The sequence below is a fragment of the Festucalex cinctus genome, chromosome 2 (genome assembly GCF_051991245.1).
Source record: "Festucalex cinctus isolate MCC-2025b chromosome 2, RoL_Fcin_1.0, whole genome shotgun sequence".
Classification (NCBI taxonomy): Eukaryota; Metazoa; Chordata; class Actinopteri; order Syngnathiformes; family Syngnathidae; genus Festucalex; species Festucalex cinctus.
In genome coordinates, this window is record NC_135412.1 from 11,707,232 (window position 1) to 11,732,126 (window position 24,895).

Consider the following 24,895-nt stretch of genomic DNA (forward strand, 5'->3'; position numbering starts at 1 on the left):
ATTAAAAAAAAAAAAAAACCTGCTTCAAACATTCCACAAGTGACAAGGTTAATTGGAAACAGGTGAGACTCATGATTGGGGGATAGTTGGAGTATCCCCAAAAGGCTCCATTGTTCACAAGCAACGATACAGTGAAGTTCACCACTTTGAGAAGTATAGTCAAAGGCAAGTTAAAACTCTACCATGCAAAGCAAAAGCCATATGCAGTGCAGAATCAATAACACTCAGAAATGCTGCCAGCTTCCCTGCATGGGATATAGTAAATCATAGTAAATAAAACTAAATAAATAAATAAATAAAACATAGTAAATCCATCTGAGATGGATTTACGCAAAGTGAGAAAGTTTACTGTGCGGTCTGACGAGTCCACATTTCAAATTGTTTTAGGGAATCTTGAATGTCATGTCTTCCAAAGAAGAAGAGGTCCGTCCGTCCGTCCGTCCGTCCGTCCGTCCGTCCGTCCATCCATCCATCCATCCATCCATCCATCCATCCATCCATCCATCCATCCATCCATCCATCCATCCGTCCATCCATCCATCCATCCATCCGTCCATCCATCCATCCATGCCTTTGATATAATGTAGAAATGTTCCCAAATGATCGATAAAGTACCTCAATAAATTTGTGAAGTGTGGGTTTATGTGCACTTCATACATACTCATGCAAACTCACTGGACGCCTGACTGCCACATAATTCTGTGACTTGAACAAAAAAAAAGATTTGACCAAAATAATTTGAGCAATTCTATCATTTGGTAATTCTATCATTTGGTAGCTGATTTTGTTGTTGTTGTAATGTTTCCAATTATATTCAATTTTGGAAAAACAAACAAACAAAAATAAATAAATAATAACTCTATGGTAGTCTTTCCTCACTGATATTTATTCTGTAGCAGGGGCCACTATTACAAGTATATATGCCCAAGCCACAAAAAGTCAAGTCAGCCAAAAACTAGCTTTAATTCCACTAGCAAATAGTTCTGTGTTGACATAATGGTGCCATCATGTGAGCTCCTTTGGGGATTAGTCAACACAGCCCTACTTGACCTGCAGGGTGGAAGTAGATGACTCGACTTTCATGCACTTGATTCCCTCATTCCTCACACTTATCAACCCATTAGGATGAACTGCATGTCGCTAATTGTAGGAATTATTCTTCTCGGTGAGTGGACATTTGTAAACAGACAAGAAGAAGCCTGGCAATTTCTCTATGCTTTATTATATAGGTTGCTATATTGGAAGCAATGAAATAACATTTTCCGGTCATGTTCCTGCCAATAGTGAGACACAGCTCCAAGTTACATTAAAAAGTAAACCAACTACAATTTTGATCGACTTTAATGGTTGCTGGCTGGCGACCAGACACATTTAGTTTTTGTAAATAAGCAACGAAATAACCATGAAATAATGAATTTACGTGTCTACATTTACTCTCTGTGTTGTGGAGAGGGTTTTTGGAGAAGATGCCACTGGGTTTAATTCTTGGAGCCGGTCTGGGAGAATGTTTCTGGCTGTCTGATGCATTCAACAAAAGGGCATGCATGTGCAACGTTAATCGTGATGTACCAGCGGAAGCAGTGGGGCATCATTTGAAAACAACAGCCCACAGGGGTTTGTTCTTCTTAATGCATTGCCGTAATTGCAGAAGACAGCCCCAGATTTCTTCTTTGATCTATTAAAAAACACGCGGCGCAACAGAATTAACTTGCATGGCTTGTCGGTAGCAAACAGAGCAAAGATAACTCTATATTTGGAAATCATCACCTCCGAAGAATACATTAAAATCAAAAAGTAATGCTCATCAGCGTGGTATCTCCAGCAGGTACACCCACAGCATTTAAACAAAATGATGTTGCTCTGCTGCATGTTTGTCGTAAATGTCTCACAGGAGGGGAAAAACGCGTGGCGGGTGGTGGACAAGTGCTATATAAGATTATAATTGTCTTCACAGTGTGTGAGTGTGTAGGTGCGTGTGCGTGCGTGTTTTCGTGTGTGTCCAGGAACATTTTGATTGACGGTGTCTCAGGAATTTTCATGCAGCGGGTCAGAGTTGGTGCACAAGGTCTCAACTGGAGCTGCTCTCTTTCTGGTGCAGCCATCTTCATTACACTGAGGCCAGAAACTGGCAGGTAACGAGGCTACCACATACAGGCTGCGCCTCCGTCTCATTTATAGCTCTGAAAAAGTCATGTGTTGCAAATGAACTCCTGTTTTACAAGGCTGATTTGCCTTGTTTCTTACAGTATATTCTGCACAATGGAGTTGAGTGATTGGAAAATATTGAAATGTGGTCAAATCTGGTTGCAGTCATTTCTTTTGTGCATCAGGTTGATCAGAAGAAGCAATATTTTTATATTACCCTTATACTATATTATAAGACAGTGGTTCTTAATCTTGTTGGGAACCCCACCAGTTTCCTATGTGAATTCACTGCACCCATCTTTATTGAAAAATAAAATAAAATAAATGCATTCAAATTTAAGACATAGGTATTAGATTATCTGATGAAGAAAATGAACAGGAATCGCAGCCTTTTTTATTGAATTTGGCTCTCCTCACCTTGAATTCAGAAAGCATCTTGTTATATTTATTTATAGCTTTCTTTAGCTTTGCTAGAGTTAGTCGTGTTAGAATAGAATTAATAACCTGGCATTGCAAATCATGAAATTAGGATGCTGACTTCCATCTCTCAACTCTATATATTATTTATAGAGCACTTCAAAACAACTGCAGCCATTTCCTAATCTGGAACCCAGGGGCAACAGACACTTCAGCAGAGGCCCCAGAATTGAGCCTTGTGGAATACCGTAAGTTCTGTTATACATGTGAACTCATATTGCACGTATTCATCTGACCATTTTTTTGCTCAACATAGTTAGTATGATGGGATTATAATAACAACGAAATCACTCGACATACCATCACAACAGCCACAAGTCGACTACTGAGCGGACCAAATTCCCTGCTGCACAGAAAGGCCAATAAATGTAGTGTGCTCACCTTCAGCCAATGATGGCGCGGATCTTTCCGAATAATTTGAGTCAGGTGTGTGTCTTGAACTCCGCCAAACGCCTGAGACTGACTCACCAAAGTTCTGGGGTTTGATTGAACCCAGGTTAAGAACCACTGTGAATATTATTACAACATATAAGTGACACAGGCATTGTCAGAGGAAAGAGAAGTCAAGACAAACAAAACAAACAAAATTAAAGTCCTAATAAAGTAAAAATTATCCACATGTTCTAAATCTGACACATCACAGTGAATTCGGTGTTGTAAGCAACCCTTCCAAATTTGCACGAGTAAAAGAATTAGCCTTCAAAATCTTGAAAAATCAAACTGTACTATGACCTGAAAAAAAAAGAAGCTAATATATCCCAATGAATCGTCGCAGGGTGTTTCATGCCGTGACAACAAGGTGCTCTAAAGCGGCCGCAACAGTGGACTATTCAAAGGGAAGATGTATTTGAGCATAGGCATTGCTAGCTAGCAAAATGCACGTCGCAATTGCTCCGGACATCTGCTGATGCAAGCTAACATGCTTAAGTTCTGATCTAGTCGGGGAGGAGCGGTGACTCATGTCTAAAACTAAACTCGTGAAAAACAACATTATATCACCACACATGAGCACTACATTTACACTTGTGAAGTGCCCTGGCTAGTCCAGCATAATTATAAACCACTGACTGGGGTCACCATGGCATTGATAGAATTTCTCCTTATTGCAAGTCAGGGTCTGAAATGATACGAATTTGAAGAGGTTGTGTCAAGTCTGATTGTTACGGACTCATTTAAAACGGTAAACCAAGAAGCAGTTTGGGGCAATGAAGCAAAATTACACAGGCACGCACGCACGCACACAGTCCCGCACACACACAGTTCCAATGTTGTGATGCAAATGAATATTTATTCCCCCAGTCAAGCAATTTATTGTGTGAATGCTGAGAGACAAGCATTTAAACTAATGAAAAAAGTGAATTGCACTTTCATACTTTATATCTCAATATATGAAGTTCCATAAGTGTAACTCGATCTAATAAAAATTGTTGTGATCGAAAGAACTTGGACCAAGACCAAGTTGCATTTTCTTGGTTACATCTTTGCTGAGTAATTTCAGTTGTAAATGAAAGAAATGGAAGGCAAATATATATATATATATATATATATATATATATATTATATAAATCACGACAAGACTTTGTAGCAAGATGCTTCTCATCTGCTGTTACTGAGGTCAAATATCAACTTTGATGCTTAAGCGCTGATGTAATTTATTTTAACATTCTCACTGCAGATGTATCTGCCTCATTTCAGAGCAGTGAGCAGATTTTTCCAACATCAGAAAACTATCATTTGCACAGTTTCACATCAAAGAATTCATTACCTCCTGTGATAGTGACATGGGTTCTAAGTCCGCGCGTTTTTTTTGTGATTTCTAAATTGCTTTGGGTCTCATCACATTACATAGATCAGCTAACTGAACAATAATGGGGGAAAAGACTTGAAATAGTTCCAGGCTTATCATGACGGCGCCTTGATTCATGTCAGACATATTTCTTGTTCTTTGTTGTGTTTTACTTCATCGCAAAGTGGCAGTTTAGCTACGGTTGCACATCAAGATGTAACAGTGTCTTGACATTTTCTGTAAAATGTGTTTTAATAAGCCCTCCGGCACAACATGCGATGGAGATTATGATTTTCCCCCTTAGTTCAGTACATGAAAATCAGTCAGAGATGAATTGAAACGCCCCTTTTCTGCACACATGGTACTCGTGCTGCGCCAAACTGTGGCACTGCATTAAATAATGAGTTACGGAAAATCAGCAGTGGTGTCAAAAATAAGTAGGCCTAAGTAAGTAAGTAAATAAATAAATAAATAAATAAATAAACAAATAGAAATATTATTCAACTCCTTTACTTAAGTGGATGTCTGCTGGTTTACTACTGACAATTTGAATGTAGCCTCATTTCACCCCCAATCTCTTAACAAAGCTGCACCCCTCATTAACGCACAACACGGATGTCAAACAAGGCCATTAATGATGGCATGCGATTTTTAAAGTCTGTAGTCGTGATAATTACAGAGAATACAACCAGCTTTGACAAAATAGCAGCGCAAACATTACTAAGCTAGCATTACTAAGCTAGCATTAGCCCTGTAAACAAGCTGATGCTAGCCACGATCCTCCATCTGCGTTAATACTTTAGATATGTGTTTTGGGTGGGGAGGAACGAATTAAACTTGTATCTCAAGGCAACCGCCCAAGTCATCGTAACAATAAATACGCAGCCAACTGAAAAATGTATTTAAAGATAAAAGTCAAGACAAAAGAAATAATTTACAATCACATGTTTTATACGCCTCCAACTAGTCTAAGCATGGCATTCTGATTAATATTGTGTCTGTAAATCCACCCGTTTTCATCCATCTCAGGGGGCAGCCATTTTGCCACTTGTTGTCGACTGAACATGACTCTCAACTCAACTCAACTTTATTTATAAAGCACTTTAAAAACAGGCATTGCTGTATATAAAGTGCTGTACATGAAACAGAAATAATCTGTGCAGTAAATAACAAGGTAACAAAAACAAGAACAAAGCAAACATTTTTAAGTGAGTATACAAGTTTTTTTTTTTGTTTGTTTGTTTTTTTTTACAAGTAAATAAATTTTACATCACAGGGCTCAGGTAAAGACTGTCACGACTGACCCGTTTTCTAGGTTGGGTCATGTGACGTTTGCAAGCGGAGCTTCTAAGCACCATGATGGCATTTTCAGTCGACAGCACGTAGACAAAATGGCCACCTCCGGAGATGGATAGAAACGGGTGGATGTTTCTGCTAAATTCTTATTCCACAAATACAATACTGATCAGAATACTGCATTTAGACTTGTGGGGGCACATTGAACATATTATTGTCAAGAAATTGTTGACTTGACTTCTACTTTAAATATTGTAACAAATTCATTCTACAATGTTACTTCCCAGCACTGACAAGCAGAGAAATGCTGTAAAATCATGTATGTTCAATTATGGAACGTGCGCTCCAGTTCCATTGGCTCCACAGTTGCAGTTCCTAATGAATGTGAAGTATGTTCTTTTGGGACCTGCGAATGGTTCTTCAAACGTGACAAAACACAGCATCGTGTGAGGAAAATTGGCCAGTCTATCACAATAGAAATGCCACTATGCAATGAGTTGGCGTCGAGTGTAATGAGGCCAGACTGTGTGGTTGTCTCTGGAGGTGCTCAGTACAGCTACCATTTGAATAGCAACACTACTCCAACATGAACACACTGCCTAACTACGTTATACATATATAGGGGACTTAAACATCGTGTGCAGTATGTATCATTGGTTAAATCTTAATATTCCAAGTGTGGATTTAATGAGTGAGTGGGCAGCAATGACTGTTCATTCAGTGTACGAAATGAAAAGCCTCACGGGCTCAATGCGGTAACCTGCTGCTCAGCCCGGGCTTTTGGGGCCAGTGATTGGCAGCATTCACTGCTTCATTATATAGCCCATCAAACAGTAACAGTACAATTTAGTTCTACATGAGTGACTTTCTTTTGTACAGTGAAGCATTGAGATACCAGTTGAAGCCATTGAATTGACCTATAATTGCATTTAATTCCTTCTTGCCCCTGTCAAAAAACAAACAAACATGTTTTTAATGTGTTTTATAATCAGAAAAATCACATCCTATAAGATCTGAACCAACTTTAATAATTTCAATTCATGGGTAGAATTGAATGATCTGTTTGGGGACATCATGAGGTGATGTTTAAGTTAAAAATATATTTTTGTTGTTGTCAAAATACGGCTCAGGCCATTACTTTACGAAGGTGAAGATACTGTACTTTATAAAACTAAAACTATAACATTATTTAATTAAATGTGGATTCGCTTATTCACAGACGACCCCCCCCCCCCCCCCCCCCAAAAGCGACGCGTAAACAAAGCAGTGGAAAAATACATGCTCCATCCGAGTCGCTTTGGGAAATCTTTCCCACTGTTTTGTTTCATGTTTACAAACGTTCCAACCTTGTCGGTTTTGTTCACATGGAAGATGACCCGGAAGTGTTTACGGCGCAGCGAAGGTGACATGGTAGGCGAAAAAAATAACTTTGCGTTCCCTCACAAGCTTTTTTTTAAGTTAGTTTTAATTAGTTTTGAGGGCGGTTCTGGTAGTTTTAGTTAGTTTCAGTAGTTTTTGTTTAAAAAAAAAAAAGTGTATTATTAGTGTGCAATATTTAATAAACACCAAAAAAGTAACACATTTCTTACCAAACGTATTTTGGCTGACTGAGGTAAATGAAAAAGCAAGCGAGCCGAGCCAAGCCAAAATTCAAGCATGCAAAATTGTCACCTAGGAGTGACATCATCTGAAGGTGCTTTTCTATTGGCTGGTGCTAGATGACGTCGCTTCTGCGTGACACACTTTCAAATGTCCTTATTCTGGTTAATGTTGAAAAATAAACATACTTAAAATCACATTTATAATCATCCCCACAGGGTAATGTATTAAATGAATCACCAAAGACTAAAACAAAGGACATTTTCTCTATAATTATAGTTAGTTTTAGTTAGTTTTATAAATGCAAAATGTATTTTCAGTTAGTTTTCGTTCATTTTATTTCATTAACGAAAATGTTTTTTGAATTTTATTTTTAGTTATTTCATTAGTCTTCGTTAACTAAAATAGCCTTGCCGCAGAGTGGTATTTTATCTCAGTGGTGGAAATGTGACTGAACTGCCCTGTGATGCCACCGTTTTCTCAAGGCCTGTGTGACCCTGCGGTTAATTATTTTCATTTTGAAAGTCATTTAAAAACAGACCGCAGGTTCCGATCTCCGGACCACTGCGGTCTGTGTTTCTGAGCAACATGCCTGTCACCTTTTAATGAGAAACGCATCCAAGGTGACCCATAATAGGCTCCGCTTTCTCCACAAGCCAGCAGGCGACTGGGGCCCTGCCAGCCGAAAGTCAAATTAATGCAGATGGAGGACCAAAATATGTGACTGCGTGTTGTCAAATTGTTTTCTCCCTGTCTTCGGTGAAAACATAAATCCCTGTAGTGCTTTTGTTATTCCGGAATGCAAGAGAAGTGACACATTGCTCGATAAACTGTGAGACAAATTTGTTTTGAAGCTGGAAAAAAAGAAAAAAAATGGACGACGTACATGTTGGAGTAAACAATTAAAGGAAAGAGTTAGACTATATCTGACAACTGAAGTTGAAGTGAAGGCTTGAGAAGAATTTCAGATTAGGAACATGTCGAAATGAGGCACAGGATAGTGATAGAAACATCAGAACAAGTTACCAGCAAAGAGCACGTTGCAATTGCTGACAAAAGCACACAGTGAAGCACAAATTCACAATATTTCTGACAACATGTCAGCCATGAGAATGGACCTAAACTAAAATCTTTTAAAATCATAGCAAGGCCGGCCAAGTATTTCTTACGCGTACAAACTGATGAAGCAATAATTGTGTGTTTTTCATTCGTTTCACATGACTGAGACTAATCAAAAGGCACAACTCTGGCTCCCCGTGAGTGTGGGGACATTTGTAGCGAACATATAGCTTGCAGCAACACACATCACCTTTTCACACCCATTAAACATATATAAACAAAGAAACACACTCCACATTATCCTCTTCAGCCAGCCACCTATCAAAAAACGCAACATTTAAAGGCATCAATGTGTCCTCTGTCACCGCAAAGTCGCTCACTTCTAAATGTCAAGTTGCACCCGTCCTATCAAAAAATCCTTCCCCCATCTGGCACACGTCCACGACTGCTATTTCATATTTCTAGATGGCTAGCTTTGATGAGAGTGCTACATTCAGAGAGAAGAAAAGGAAGCTGCCATAGATGGGGAGCCTTTCGAGACCAGCTGCTGGCTGGCCTGATGTGACTGCTTGCTCCTCGCTGTCTGTGCTTGGTGCCAGCGTGTGTAAGCAATGTAAACTGTGTAATAATGCATAATACAACGGCTAAATGACCTTTGACGATGGATGGCATGCGCACAGGAGGGCAGCTTGTAAAAGGTTACTAAGATGCTGCTTTACATCCTTTTTTCATAAAACATTTAACGAGCCCCATTGTGTGACGGTTTACGTTTTTATCATCTATTACGCCTTAAATGTAATAAAAAAATAGGACTGCAAGTAACAGTTTTTATTTGGTCTTTTCCGATGATTTAAAAAAATGCTTATTTATCTCAAATTTGTGACAGATTTGGGATAACTTCACCAGTCAGTTTCATGTTGGGTGTGTCCTGTCACCATTGCTTTAATGGACAAAGACAGCTGTAAAATTCACTGAAAGGCAGTGATACTCAGTTCAATACAAAATGACTACCAATAGTCCAGCCCTAATTTAAATGTTACCTAGAGAAAAAAATAAAAATAGATATATCCTTTTTTTTCCATTATAGCATTGATTTTCTTAGCTTTAATACTGTTTAATACAGCAAAACATTTGGGTCTACATAATGATTATGAATTGGATGGAAATTCATATCCTCCTGACTACCAGCGATTCAAATTTGTCCTCTGTAGTGGACCTTTTTAAACCTGAACGTCTCCCACCCAGTGCATACAATTGAATTAACTCATTTTGTGCTCTATAGAGGACATTCAGAGCTTTCCAATGATACCAAATGTGTAAGGTTTTGCTACCTTTGATTGCATCATAAAAGAAAATGGCTTCCCTCAGTGCAAGCACTTTTTAGGGAAGAGGACAAGTAAGTGTACTGTATAACACTTTTTATTGAAAAAAAAAATAGGCTTTAAATGTTGTTAGCATGTTTTCTATGACTCTTAAGCACACATTAAAGTATTGTTTGAATTATTCTAACTGTATTTGAGCCAAGCATTTAGGTTTTAAAAAATGTCCTCTGTAGTGGACACATCATAGCTTAAAAATAAAGTTTTTTTTGTTTTTGTTTTTTTTTTTTTATTTATTTTGCAGTATTCAAATTATTTCACAAAGATTGGGGAATATCAAAATAAACATGATTGGACAATATTTTTTTTCCTGGTAGTCAGGAGAATAAATGAGGAATTTAAAAAGTGTAACCGAAAAATTTGATGACATGTAAAAATTCAAGGACACAGAGCTCTGCTGAGGGTAATGTACAGTAATGCATCTTTAGAACAGTGATTGAAAAATCAAGCTTGCACTGTATACTTCTGACTATAAGAAAATCATTTTGACTCGCATCTTCAGCATGGGTCACCACCCTTTTTGAGACTCACAGCTACTTTGTGTGTTCTGATAAATGCAATGGGCTACCATTTGCATATACACTCCTGAAAGAAGAAATTTGCTTCGATAATGTGGCAAACCATCCAACATTTTAAATTTACACCAATGCAGCTGTGATAAAAAAAAAAAAAAGAATAGCAACATGAAAAAATGAGATGCATCTCATTGGTGAGCTATGTTTAAACCAGGCCTGCAGGCAACTTGCATGGTCCTTGCAGAATACCTGGTGCACTACATGTGATCCCCAATTTACAGTATATGCAGATATTGTCACCTTACTAAAAAAAAAAAAAAAAAAAAAATGCATTGCAAATGCTTTTTTTTTTTTTTTTTTTTTTTTTTCCAGAAAACACAAAAAAACTGAACCAAACCCAATTCAATTATTTATTTAGCAGTGGTGGCCAGAATCCTGAGGAGATGTTTGAGATTTAAAAACAAAAGTCAAAATGTGACTTCGATGTTGTACAAATTCTTTGTGTTGTCACTGACGGATAGATGGATGGACGGATGACTGTATGGATGAGTGGATGCAGCCCCGATTGAAATATTGAACAAAGGTTACCATTGTGTTCAATACTGCAGCTTAGAGACGACGCTCTCTTTGTAACTTCTATGATTGCAATTCATAAGCTGTAAGAAAAAGTGATGTGCTCATAGAAATGTCATTTATTTGTGCAAAAGAGGAATTCAGCGGACATGACGCGCATGCGGCATGTGACAGTAACATACTCTTCCCTAACCACGTTTCCATTTCTTGAACAATAATGATAAAGTTTGCTAAGTAATTACTAACCATGCCACCCATACTGTCGCTAAAGATGACAAGCCTTTAAATAATTGAGAGCTACAACAAAAAAACGGTATCTTACAATACAGATTTAGCCCTTAAGCTTTTAAAAAGGCAGACAGACAGACAATAACCAGACGTGGGTTCTAGTAGTAATGAGCTACTTTTACATTTAGTCAAGTAATTTTTTTGGATAAATTGTACTTTTAAGATAGTTTTAATGCAGCATACTTGACTTTTACTTGCGTATTTTTGTTAAGAAAAAATGACACTTTTACTCCATTACATTCAGATTTTTTCCATTTGTCACTTGTGTTTTTATTCATATTTATTACTAATTACACAATATAGAGAAGATTTCACAAATGTTTCACCAATCCAATCCATAATGAACAACAAAGATGACGACATATAAACTAATTTCTGCAAGTGTTTATCAGAGACTAGAGGTCACTTGGTTGTATTTTGGTGCATGGTAAAACGACCAATATGGTCGTTATTGTTGGAGGACTTTTCCACACAACACTTACATGGAATTAACATTTTTGTTCATACAGCACAAGATAATAGCAAAAGCCGATAATAATAATAATAATAATAATAATAATAATAATAATAATAATAGGTCTTCTCCGGGTACTCCGGTCTCCTCCCACATTCCAAAGACACGCATGGCACGTTAATTGGGCGCTCCGAATTATCCCTAGGTGTGCTTGTGAGTGTGGATGGTTGTTCGTCTCTGTGTGCCCTGCGATTGGCTGGCAACCAGTCCAGGGTGTCCCCCGCCTACTGCCCAGAGCCAGCTGAGATAGGCGCCAGCAGCCCCCGCGACCCTTGTGAGGAATAAGCGGTCAGGAAAATGGATGGATGGATAATAATAATAATGGCCAAACACTGATTTGGAAAAAAACAAAACAAAAAATAAATAAATAAAAAATCTTGCACATTCAAATAAAGCCTAGTTTTTCACCTTGCAGGGGGCAAATCTACTTGATCATTTGCCTGGAAAATCCTCGGCGCGCGAGACAAGAAGGTCGGAAGTGCGTGATAGAATATTTAGAAACAGGGGGAACACAAAGTTATCATTAATTTAACAGTAGCTTTTGTTCCAACAGCAGAAATGTTGAATTAAATAGGAACAGTGTCTCCACATAAAGCCACACAGGTACTGCATGTAGAACCTCTGCAAGTAATTACGGTGAGGCTGTACTGTGGCGAATCCTTTCATTCTTTATGCAAATACCCGTATTAGCGGTGGATAAAAAAAGTCGACACACTTTTCAACAGCGCTATGTAGAATTTGTATAACCACTGGATGTAACCAAGGAGACATTGATTCATTTAGTCTTTCATGTAAGTCAGCAGCTCCTATTGAGTGACCACAAATGCAGCTACCGGTGGCTAATGTACAGGATTGCGCTACGGAACTTCCTGTCCCTGTCTAACACAATTCAGACTAATTAAAGTTTAATACTAATTACTTCTTACAGTCGCCATTACAGACAAATTAATATAAAAAATTCATGATGTGCTGTTAACTCTGATTCATTCTCGGCTCCTAATGTTCCGCAGGCTCCCTGAAACAACGGTGCAATGTAAGAAAACCACTTATTTAGCTTGCACACAGCCAAAGTAATGGTATCGCTAATAGTTTGCTTTGCTGTGCACATGCAAACAGAGCCCTGGAGTAAGAAGGCAGGCAGTCAGCTAAGCACTATGACACATTTAGAAAAGTGCTGGCAGCCAAGAAACAAAAAACAAATCCGGCTAATACCAGAGAGGATGTTTTATACCTGTCAGGGAAAAAGTAGTTGGGAAATTTCTTTATTATTCTAATAGTTCATTAATTGGCTTGTACCTGCAACCAAAATAGGAAACTCAAGAGGTGGGGCTCCAGGGAGGTAGAGTTATCATCCATTGGACAAATGAGACACCAGAAAATAAGTACTGTACTAAATTAGAAGTAAATAAGAGAAAAGGGAAAGTATATTTATATATATATATATTTTTAGCATGGAATACAGCATTTGTTAGCGGGTAACAGTTAACAACAACACTGACATACAGTATATGTCCCCCCCCCCCCCCCCCCCTCTAAATATACGATATAAATAATGGCACAAGTATGAAGATACGCTGGTTTATTTTAGCTCACTGGCACAGTGATGATGCTAATGCTTGAGGAACACGCCAGAGAAGATGAGAAATGATTTGATCTGAGAAGATTTTGATGGCAGAAAGTCTGAACATGAGGATGCGCCTGAAGCGACTGATGAGGCGTTGTACTCCAAAACAGTGGAGGACACGGCTGTCTCAGAGGTCACGGGGATGACACATAACTGTTCGCCTCATGCTATGTGCTAAATGCTGCACTTACTGCTATTTGTCATGAGTGCTAAATGTTCACAGTGCAATTGTGCAGTTAAGAAGATCACTTGAGTACAAGTTCAAAATGGTGTAGAACAATAATTTCACAAATTTACGGATCTTGATTGTGAGTGCTTGAGGCAATGACCTCCCACAGCCACCTTTTCCCCCTATACAACATGTATAACTTATAACAATATTGTCGATAGGTTAGGACAGGCACATAGTCAGATATAGTCTTGGGATAGTTTTCGATCATGCAAATGGTATTTATACTATTGGGAGGGTTTGTTTTCTTGTTCTTTTTTTTCTGTCTAGCCCTCATCAGGTAAGATCAACTGTCATAATTTTACAGTCTCCTTAAATGTGCTAAAATTAGGACTAAAAAACTGCCAGAGTAGGCTAGAATTTTTTTCTTTTAAATTTTGAATGCAGTGGCAGGGTCACGACACGATGAGCTAAAAGCTGCCATGAACGACAATCTTAAACATCTCACCACCTAACTGTGAAAAGACTGTTTCACTTCATGACCCGCAATAGTTGACAGCTTGGCTTACTTTAGCTAAAACAGAACCAACTTTGCCGAACATTAGCCTAGCCGTTAGCATGATGGAAATCAAATCAGCTTCCATTCCGGTAATCAAAGGAGCCAACATGGCAACAATTGAACAATATCCAACGTAAGATATATATTTGATACATCTGTGTTAGTTAACAGTACTGTACTGGCCTAAAACATAAACATTGAAAATGAACATGTATCACATATACAGTACATAACATGCATTTTTAAACATCACTATGCACTGAAGCTTACTTTCATGGCCCGAGTAATATCAGCCAGATTCTCTATCTTGTTTTTTCTTTTTCTTTTTCTTTTTTTTTTGTTGGCAAATGTTCAGTCTTAGTCTTCTAAGTAAGACAGCGTATTTGGGCCGCGTATATATAATCATTTGAGGATTTGGTGCTGGTTGATGGGACTGTTTATAAAATGAAAAGGCAGGATAGAGACTGACTCATTCTTAATTTAAACTTCACTCGTCATACATAGCTGGAGCAACAACACTTCCTGATCCCCTATCAGCTGACTAGCACTAACCAATCAGAAGCCAGCATACTTTAGGTAAATGCAAGTGAATGATGGAGAGCAGCAGATTCGACACATCAACTTTGATACTTGTACAAAAAAAAATACCAGACTGTATGAATGTGTAAATAATAATTCTGGAAACATAAATATACAAGTAAATATACATTTTAACAAATTAACTTAAATGGTTGATCCTCAGGGTGTGGACCTTCGCAAAGTGAGGCGAATACTTAACATCATATGGTTAATCGCTGCTATCTCTTATTTGAAAACCCGATCGAAAAGTATTGGCGCAAACATTCCCTCGCAAATCTGCCACTTTATAAAACTCACAAATTTATTAGTTTTTTTTTTTTTCGCGCAAATTTTAGGCTGTATAAAGTCGCAAATTTCAGCGTTTTTTTTTTCTGAATATTGCCCCCACCCTTTAAAAAATATAGATATTTACACGTGGTCCTATTACACCGTCGTACTTCTAGCCCTGATACAAAATAGGTGCAGATGAACAGTCAAACACCACAGTGCCTTTTAAAATATTTACAAGAGCATTTTTTTCAATTGTTCTCCTGAAACCAATTGCAAAACCATGTTTTCCTCTTTAAGTTTTTAAATGAGAAATTGAGAAACATCTTTTACAACTTAAGGTCTTTGAAACTTGCCATCCTATAAAAAGTAATCAATGAATTAACATTTATGACAAGGAGAAAAACAAATTATGTTTCAGGTTATGAACCCTTCTTTAATACTTACACGTTCTGTGTAGGGCAGGCACCATTTGGCAAATAGGCTGGCTAATTAATTAAGCTGTGGGCAAGTGAAATTCATTTTGCACAGAAGCGTTAGCCGCTACACATTGGCTGAAAAACTTCAATTAAACATGCTGTTTAAACAAATATCCACAAGCTTAGAGGAACATTCTCTTATGAATTATTCATAAACCGTAGGACAAATAAATGGCAAACACTAAAATATGCAAAGGCTATTTGTAACCATGCGCATACAATAATAATTAAGACACTGATAGTCCTTAGATTCATTTACTTTAAGAAGAAGAAGACGACACATTTTTCTTTTGGGGGACAACAAAAGGAGATCTGTCTGAAATGATCTAATAACAAGAAAAGTAGGCCTACAGTATATGATACAGCGCCTGCGGACGTCGCCTCGCCTCTCCCGAAAGTAAAGAAAATCCATTTTGAAAAGGCAGTATTACAACTTTGCGCGCTGTAAAAGGGTCAGTGGTCTCACATCCGAGTGGCATGTGCAACAACGGCGAAACAAAGCGGATATGCGTCGCTGCAGATGTGGCAAGGCCTCCGGCTGAGGAGGCACGACACCTCCCATCGGCACCACGGAAGCGGCATTGACAAAAGAGAAAGTACGGATGAGAGGAGGTCGAGGGAGGATGTGGGGCGGGGGGGCTGATGTGTGTCAAACTAATGTGCCTCCAGGATGCATTATATAAGGCTATTAAATTGTCAGTGTCTAAAACAGCGCGCAGAGGATATAACCTTTGTTTGTGACAGCCGAATATCCATTTTTCATGTCACTGTGAGCAGCCAGCAGCTTCCTTTCTTCGAGCATACAAAACAAACGGACCCCCCCAAAAAAAAAAAAATCTCAATTAAACCTCATGGAAGGGTGAGAGGAGAGATTTGAATGATATTGTCAATGTGGAAATAATGAAAACATGTTGCTAACTTAAAAAAAAAATGGATGAATTGGTGTAATTTTTTTGTTTTGGAAGTGTGACCAACGTCACTGATGCTGTAGTGGCTCACTCGCCTGACTTTGCTCGTTCAGTTCCTACTCAGTCAATGTGTGAATGTGAGTGGGAAAGGTTTCTGTACTTTCCCTGTTATTGACTGGAAACGAGTCCAGGGTGCAATCAGCTTTTCGTCCACAGTCAACTATGCTAACTGCAGCTCCATGCAGCTTTGAACGAGAAAAGTGCGAGACTACATAATGGATGGAAACAGAAGTAAAAAAGAAATTACTTCAACTGCTTTGGATCGCAATAAAAATACCATTCTATAATATCCTACTTCTTAAAAGATTACTGTAACGACATAATTAAATAAAATGTAAAGAATTACACATTTAAAATTATTAACAGTGACATTTCTTGCTGCGGTTCAGTTTTTTTTTTTTTTTGCTAGGACAATTTAATGCATTTCCATTCATTTCCATGACAAAAAAATGAGCTGCAATATAAGTATTTGATCAACGTGTTTCTCTTTAATGCCGCGGCAGGAAGGCAATAGTTTTATTGTATTTCCATTCCTCCCTGTGGTGAAAAGTGTCAATCCAGGTGTGGATTGTGGTCAACCTGAAAGGTTTCAGTGTAAACCGTGATTTATAACAATTTTTTCTTCAAGTGCCACTGACTGATGCAAAGGTGATTAAAGCTTCTTTAACAATATCACATCCTCAAAGCACTGTGAACAGAGGGCAATATACTTCGGTGTAAGAGGTATCACGCTGTGTAAAAAACGTATGACTTTTATCTGAATAAGTGATATACGTACTTACAAAGTGAGCTATTTCGGCTTGTACTCACTCACATGTTCTTTTTACTATCTGCATATCTCAACTCGATATACATGAATAGTAAGAGACTGCTGGCACCGCGATGACAATAGACGACCTTTCAGGTGTGCACAGCGTGATGCGACGTAGCTGACATATGGTGGGAGGGAGTTCACCACGGTGCAAGGCCACCGCAGGCAACTACGGCTACTCTTTTGTCTCTCCACATAATGCGCCGACTCACACTCAGCGTCTTGTGTGAGTAATGTCTTTTTCGATTCTAGATGAACGTATTACACTCAGCTGAAGCTCTTTAACTATACTAATCTGATCTCTATCTATCTATCTATCTATCTATCTATCTATCTATATATATATATATATATGCACTGGGAGAACATGCAAACTCCACCCAGGAACGCCAGAGCCTGGACTCGAACCCGAGACCTCAGTACTGGGAGGCGGACGTGCTAACTAGTCAACCACCGTGCCGTCCAGGAGTAATCCATCCATCCATTTTCTTGACCGCTTATTCCTCACAAGGGTCACGGGGGCTGCTGGCGCCTATCTCAGCTGGCTCTGGGCAGTAGGCGGGGGACACCCTGGACTGGTTGCCAGCCAATCGCAGGGCACACAGAGACGGACAACCATCCACACTCACAAACACACCTTGGGACAATTTGGAGCGCCCAATTAACCTGCCATGCATGTCTATGGAATGTGGGAGGAGACCGGAGTACCCGGAGAAGACCCACGCGGGCACGGGGAGAACATGCAAACTCCACCCAGGAAGGTCCGAGCCTGGACTCGAACCGGAGACCTTTGAACTGGGAAGCGGACGTGCTAACCACTCGACTACCGTGCCGCCCTCCAGGAGTAATGTAAAACAAAAATATATATAAATAAAAATATAAATAAACACATGCGCACACAACCACCCCCCATCAACTTCCCCCGAGACTGACTCACCAAACCCCTGGGGTTCGATCGAACCCACTTTAACAACCACTTGACTTGACTGTCCGTAATAGCTGATTTTTTTGTTAGAATAGAATAGAAGGGAGGATGGTGTGACAATTTTTTCATCACCGTTTGTAGTCTAACAATACACGCTTCCAGCTATTTCAAGAAACGTGTTGATTAGTTTAATCCATTGTTCAAGTCACCACAAGTTCGTCTGTTTTTACTCTGACAAGTCAATGATTTCAGCATGGAAATTTCTCCTCTGGACACCATTGCGGGGTGAAGAATCCATGACCCAAAAATGATCCCTCCACCACAGTGTTTTACAGATGCACGACAAACACAGTTTGTTCTCTTTTGTTGCACTACTCATGCTCTTTGCACCAAATAAATGCACACCTTATGAATCATAGGGTTGAGCGCAGTACTGCCGACCTACCAGCGGGGAAAAAAGAAAAAAAAGAAAACTCCAAACAATCAGAGACTGTAAGGCAGCAAAAATAGAGCTGTGGGGTATAAGAAACAGGTGTTCTTGTTGTAATCATTGACCATACACTGTAAATATTTTCACCGTATAAACACCCGCTATGGGATCATGAAACTCAACAAAGGCACTCAAGTTTTTATATAGTGGAGAACGAGACAGCCATGAATACGCAAGTGCATAACTGAGCCCCGTTTTAACCACACCCCAAAACAATCAGGAAATGGTGAAAAAACAGTTTAACGCTAAATGAGTACGACACAATACTCAGTCATTTCAAATTTGTATGATGTTACAGAAACGAACAAATGCTCGGATACTCTTTAGTGGGTCGTTATGAACATTACTGCATGATAAGCCAGCAAGCTTGTCACTCCATGTTTCTTATGCGGAACAAATACATAATTTTCACAATCACTTCAAATTTCCCATACTGATAACACTGGGGAACACAATATTTGTTGGGTCACAACAGCTGTTTTTAATTCATTTTTGAGTGCAGAATCCAAGATTAATCTCAGGTTTTCACTTTTATGTAAAGTAGAAGAGCGATAGGATCCCTGTTTTGTTAAAAAATACAATAAAATAAATAAATGTGTATGTATGTGTGTGAAGAAAACACTAAAACTGAATGGTTAGAAGCTTTGAAACCTAAACAACAACAACATAAAAAAAAATAAATAGGACTTAACAATGTCTAAATGGTAAACAAAAGCCAGCATTAATCTTCTGAATTCCTACTATGCTTGCTTTTTGTTTGCTGCGTAGTTGTCGATGAGTCCAATTGTAATCAGTTCTTTTTGCTGCAGTTTATTATAGTTAATTAGTAGAATTTTGCTCATCTGGATGGTAAACTGTGGTAAAGTGATGTGCTCGGGAAAAAAAAAATGACTGCAATTTTGGAATCAGCACGCCAATTTTCATTTTAATCAGCATACCAATCTAACTCAAAAGATTTTTTTTCAAATTATTCCGTAGGTTGGTGTTGATTTTTAAACAAATGTGACAACATTGTACACATTGATCATTAAGCATCCAACAGACCGTTTTGAAAATAATAGAGCTGTCAAACGATTAATTTTTTTAATCAGATTAATCACATCATAGAATTTTGATTAATCACTGACTTAAAAAAAGCTTTTTTCCCCCCAACATTTTTGCCCGCTGCACACGCTCATCCTGCTTTTTCTAATCAATTAATTATTTGCATAATTTAAGATGGGGAAAAAATGACCTACGGCATATGTAAACATTTATTTAATGCATGTAGTTATGTTTATTGCTCAAACTCCAACAGCTACCTTTAACATAACCATCCACTGTTGGCTAAAAAGGATCATCTGCGGTCAAAATTAATAGTGTGATTAATCTGTGGCAATACAATGATTAATGCAATATGTTTTTGTGATTAATTAATTAGTTAACGCTTTAACTTTGACAGCACTAGAAAATATTAGTGTTGTTCCAATACCGTTTTTTGGCCCCCGATACCGATACCCAGCTTTGCAGTATCGGCCGATACCGATACCATGCCGATACTTACGTTTTTGTTTTTTTTCCTCAACATGAAAAAGCTGTCCTGCCATTGGTTCAGAGCATTCAAGGACCAATAGGATACCTTAGATCACCATGCAGTGAACATGGCACATATCAGTGAATGTGCACCAGCAAGACACAAGATGCTGCATCCAAAATCCTATATTAGTGTTGGAATTAATGGTATCGGCATGTTACTTGTGAGTACTCACCGATAACGATACTCCTGTTTTAATGCAGTATCGGCACTTCCGCCGATACCAGTATCGGTATCGGAACAACACTAGAAAGTATATATATTTTTTTCCTATAAAGTATATTTGGTGCTGCTGAGCTGCTCAAGCACCGATGCAAAATATCTAAATATCTCTATGAGCATGTCCCAGTCTATCCTCAAAGTTACGGATGGCACTTTTTAAACATCTCATGGATCTAAATTTCTATTGAAGTGGACGGGAGTGTTCTGTCGTCCTGCCTAATCTCGATTTCCTCGAGTAATACTGCTCGTGTTGAACTTATGGCATTTGGCCGGCTTTAATGATTGGCCCAGTGGTCTCCATCCACTGGCCTTCTTGCCACCAATTGGTGACCCGTCAACCCCAATCCTCCCACCAATCCAACACAGGGCGCAGAACAAATGTCTCAGTGTCAGGATCAATCTGGACGGGCAGCCCATCCTGTGCTCATAAAACTGACATCTCATTTATCCAAGAGTGAGAACTAGCCACACCACGCTAAATAGAATGGCAGCATATTTACACGTTTAGTAGTGAAGGGCCCTGACGAATACAAATGGCTCTTTTGAAGTAATCAGTCCTATTTTCTCCCAGTGTTTTTTTTTTTTTTTTCATATGTAAGATGGAATGCAAAATATGCAAAGTACTGTACTACAAAAGGAAGATGCATTGACGCCTTCTTCTCCTTCCAGTCTGGAGGTGGTAAATATATATTTACACACCTCCCTGGCTGCCGAAAACAAAAGTTCAACTACAGTGATTTGGTCATTTTCTATTCAATTCAATTTCACAAGGTGCGCCGTCGCTATTGCTGAGCAAATTGAGTGGAGGCAATGTAGCATGAATATCAGCGGCAGACTCAAGGAGGAAATTGCAAAATGTACTGAATATCTGAGGGATCCTCACTAAGGAACTGAATCCAATTAAGGTTCAATATTAATGAAGAACTAGCAAGTGGAAAATGTGTCTTCACAAACAACATTACCTAGCATGCAATATTCATGAAATAAATCATTTCCGGGCGTTGATTTCACTCTTAAAGACTTTATTCCAGATGTTTCTGCATGCTTTATTCTAACAAAAAATGGACTGCAAAATCATGTAAATGACATAGTAAAGATCCCAAATCAATGTGGGGATTATAAAGGGGGATTAATAAGAAACGAAAAATGTTCACATTGCTTAGACGTTCACTCATACAGATAGGAAGTATTTAGGGTTTGTAAAAAAAAGGTTACACACATTGTAATTAAAAGTGTAACGTTTAAAAGCAGTTACAGAGTTTACTAGCCTGGCAATAGCCAGATGGATATGCTTCGCAATATCCATCTGGTACCGCTCCACAGTAATTTCGTCTGGAAAAGGCGGGACATTCTGTAGAATAATTTGAGCTGATTGGACGATGCGACATTCTACACGTTTGTTTTAACCAATCGCGGCCATGGGTGAAATTTTCAAAATGTCACCTCCGTTCATGTCGAAGGTGGGAAAAGCACGAACATCTTACCAGCGAGAAATGCACGAAGCGCCTCTCGCTGTTCAACATTCAACAAGGAAACGGTGAGTCATTCTGCGAGAACAGAATTAATTGTAGCGTCCATTCGTGCATGTTAGTTTTGTTCGTTAGCTCTGGCGTCGGCGCTGGCTTCCTGGTTTCGTCACAGTTGCATATCCCGCCCCCAAACACAATGTCGCTCTGTGATTGGTCCGAACCACCAGTGGTTCGAGAACGGCGGTTATCAGCGGGAGCGGTACAAGATGTATTCTCCGGAGTTTGTGAACTCACAAATGCAGCAAGAATTCATCTTGCGAGAGCAAGGTGAAGAGTTTACAGACTTTATGAGATTTAAAAGCCAAGTAATGAAATAAAAAAAAAAATTGCTTACTAAAATTACGAAAAGAATGTACAATGCAAGAACAAGATTTTCAAAAACACGATTTAAAAAAATACAGTGTTCCTCACTATAACATGGTTCACTTTTCACAGCCTCGCTGTTAAGTGGATTTTTTTTAGTGCAATTTTGCATGCTTTCTTTTCTTTTTCTTTTTTTTTTACAGTAATGTATCTATTTTATTAAATTTATGCGTTTGAACATTGAGAATGTTTAAAAAAGAGACAAATGTGAGAAAATGCAAATGCCTCAATGAGAAAAGTGTATAAACTGCGGAGTGAGGTTTTTTAGAGCCTTAAAACTTTTATAACAAATGTAAAACAAAGCTAACTGCTTTGCGGATTTCATTTAATGCGGGTGATTGTTGGAACCGAACCCCAGTAAAGAATGAGGGAAATAGTACGGGGAAAGAGTATCGTTTTGAACCTGGATTTAAAAGCATTTCATCTTTATTGGTATGTTTTGAATCTTTTCTTCATTCATATGGATACCAGCAAATTGATTGACCGTATTATACACAAGTAAGAGAAAACTACTTTTTAATGGGGATTTTGTGGGGCTGTATTAAACATGGGTGCGTGTTATTCACAGAATATTCACATCATTTGTAAAGATTGATTTACCTTATCTTTATATAATATGCTTTGAAAATCTTTGAAACAAACAGGAGTATGTTAAGTTTAAGTCTATACTTTCCATAAGACTGTAACCATAGTAACCAAAACTCCAGCACTTGCTTACAGATCACCACATGCCCTCCTCACTGCACCATGTTCTTTCGTTTGATAAAATATTGGGAAAAAAAAGTGTGAAAAGAGTATGAGCAATAACAGCCTAGCAGGTGAGGGTTACCTATCAAGGCACTAATATTTTCAACAACAAATGTTGTTAAAGGGTTGTTGTGAAAATAAATAAAACATCAAAGAGCATCATGTAACATTTTTTTACACTGTCAGGTCAAAAAAAAAAATCTTGAAATATGAGCTACTGTACATATGAAGCCGTTCAACCATCCTGCAGCTTCATGCTGAGATGCAGTGAAACACATAAAAATACCAACATTGATTTGCTGCAAGGTTAAAAAATGTGATTTCCAATCGAGATAGCGAAATGAACTCGAAGGAAATCGAAGTCACTCTCTGCGAGCTGGTGACAATCTAATTAAACGTACGGCGCCAAACCGGTTACAAAGGCTGCGGCTCCTTTGTTCAATAATCAAGTGAAAAGACATTTTTCTGCTCCTTCCGAGGCTTTGCGGAAATCGGAATGAGGAGGGCTCACCGATCATGTGGATGGTGGTGCGCCCGGGCCTCGTCCCGTGCTGCTGCTGGATGGTGTCGTAGAAGGTGGCCTGACACAGCTGAATGGCCGTCACGCTGACCCAGAGGCACAGGCAGAGCAGCCAGGACATGACAGGACACATCTGCTGAGGATCATGTTCAAAATCGGTCACGTCAGCGGACGTACATAGACACACTCCCGTTGGATCAAAAACACGCTGCCATGTTTTTGCCGCGCTCACCTTCAACGTTTCTTCGTAATTGCTTCTTAAGCAGCAGGTGGGAACAATCGTCTGTTATTATTTTTACTTAAAGCTGCGCTTTGTAACAATTTGCCATCAAATATCTCTACAATAACATTTTTATTTGAGCATTTATGACTGAAACATTTTTTTTTAGTAGATTAACATCTTAGCTGCTCATAGTGGAAACTCTGTCCAATTGTTTTCAGATTGGATTTGGGTTCGAATTTCACGCCCACTGTCTGCGGATGTGACGCCTTGTGTGCGTCGTGCACGTGAAGAAGGGAAAATGCAGCTCCATTTTTTGGCCATAGGTAGCAGTAGCGATGTGAAATAAAATGTTCTGCATTCAGTAGCTTCAAGAAGTATCATTTAGTTAAGGCGGTGGGCTCAATATAATTGGGAAGCTGAGTCAGGTGAGGTTAAATGTATTTATCCTTTTGTATTGGTTATTGGACAACCATTGTAGAGATCATGAGAATGACGCCGTCAGTTGTTTTCTCAAACTCTGCTACAATGTTGTTATTTAGGGACTTAACAGTGTGACATTTCATTTGAAGAAATCACTGGCCCAAAACAGACAAAACATTGATGCAAATCACTTACTCTCCAATTCCTAAGACAAATAAAAGCTCAGTATTGAAAACGTGTTTTGGCGTAGTAAGAGAGGGAGGCGAGACAGTTGGCACTGAACTAGCATGCAAATTCCAGTTTCCAATTGTTTTTTAACGTAATGTTTGAGTGCAAAGTTTCTCTATCTGAAACTTTTAAAACATGTAAGCAACAAAAAATAGATTGTTTGAAGTACCAGCTTTCTTCCTGGTGTTTTTTGTCCTAAGCTACTTTCACAAGATTTTTTTTATTCCTTCCGTGACCGTGACTAAAAGCAATACCGTAAATAACATTTGTAGTTGTTTTTTTTTTTTAAATTAAAGTGGGATTGTCTATTGTTCTGTTTATTAGTATTTTAGTATGAATGTAAGCATCTTCACAATAAACATCTGACTAACCAGCCTGAAGGAAGTAGAAGTGACATTTATGTTTGTTTCCATAGAAACATAGTCTGAAAAGTTTGGACAAGGCAGTTCTGAACAATAACCCGAGCGCCAACGCTAGTAATAACATAAAATGAGGTGTTCGCCATATTAAAGATCATTAAAGTCCGCGGTCATCCTGGCAATAACTTAGACACTTTTCTTTAATGGCT

The 24,895-nt window shown here is 38.6% G+C and overlaps 1 protein-coding gene across 3 annotated transcripts in view; it reads right to left on the reverse strand.

The window, feature by feature from the left end:
- LOC144013718 (chemokine-like protein TAFA-1) overlaps nucleotides 1-24,895 on the reverse strand; it is a 47,445-nt gene that overhangs the window by 6,243 nt on the left and 16,307 nt on the right. For 2 of the 3 annotated variants that reach the window (XM_077512882.1, XM_077512881.1), the window contains exon 2: nucleotides 23,448-23,592. In XM_077512882.1, coding sequence (XP_077369008.1) covers nucleotides 23,448-23,589 — 142 coding nt within the window. In that variant the 5' untranslated portion in view covers nucleotides 23,590-23,592. The remainder of the gene's footprint in view (nucleotides 1-23,447; nucleotides 23,593-24,895) is intronic. The other variant, XM_077512880.1, reaches the window with a different exon arrangement.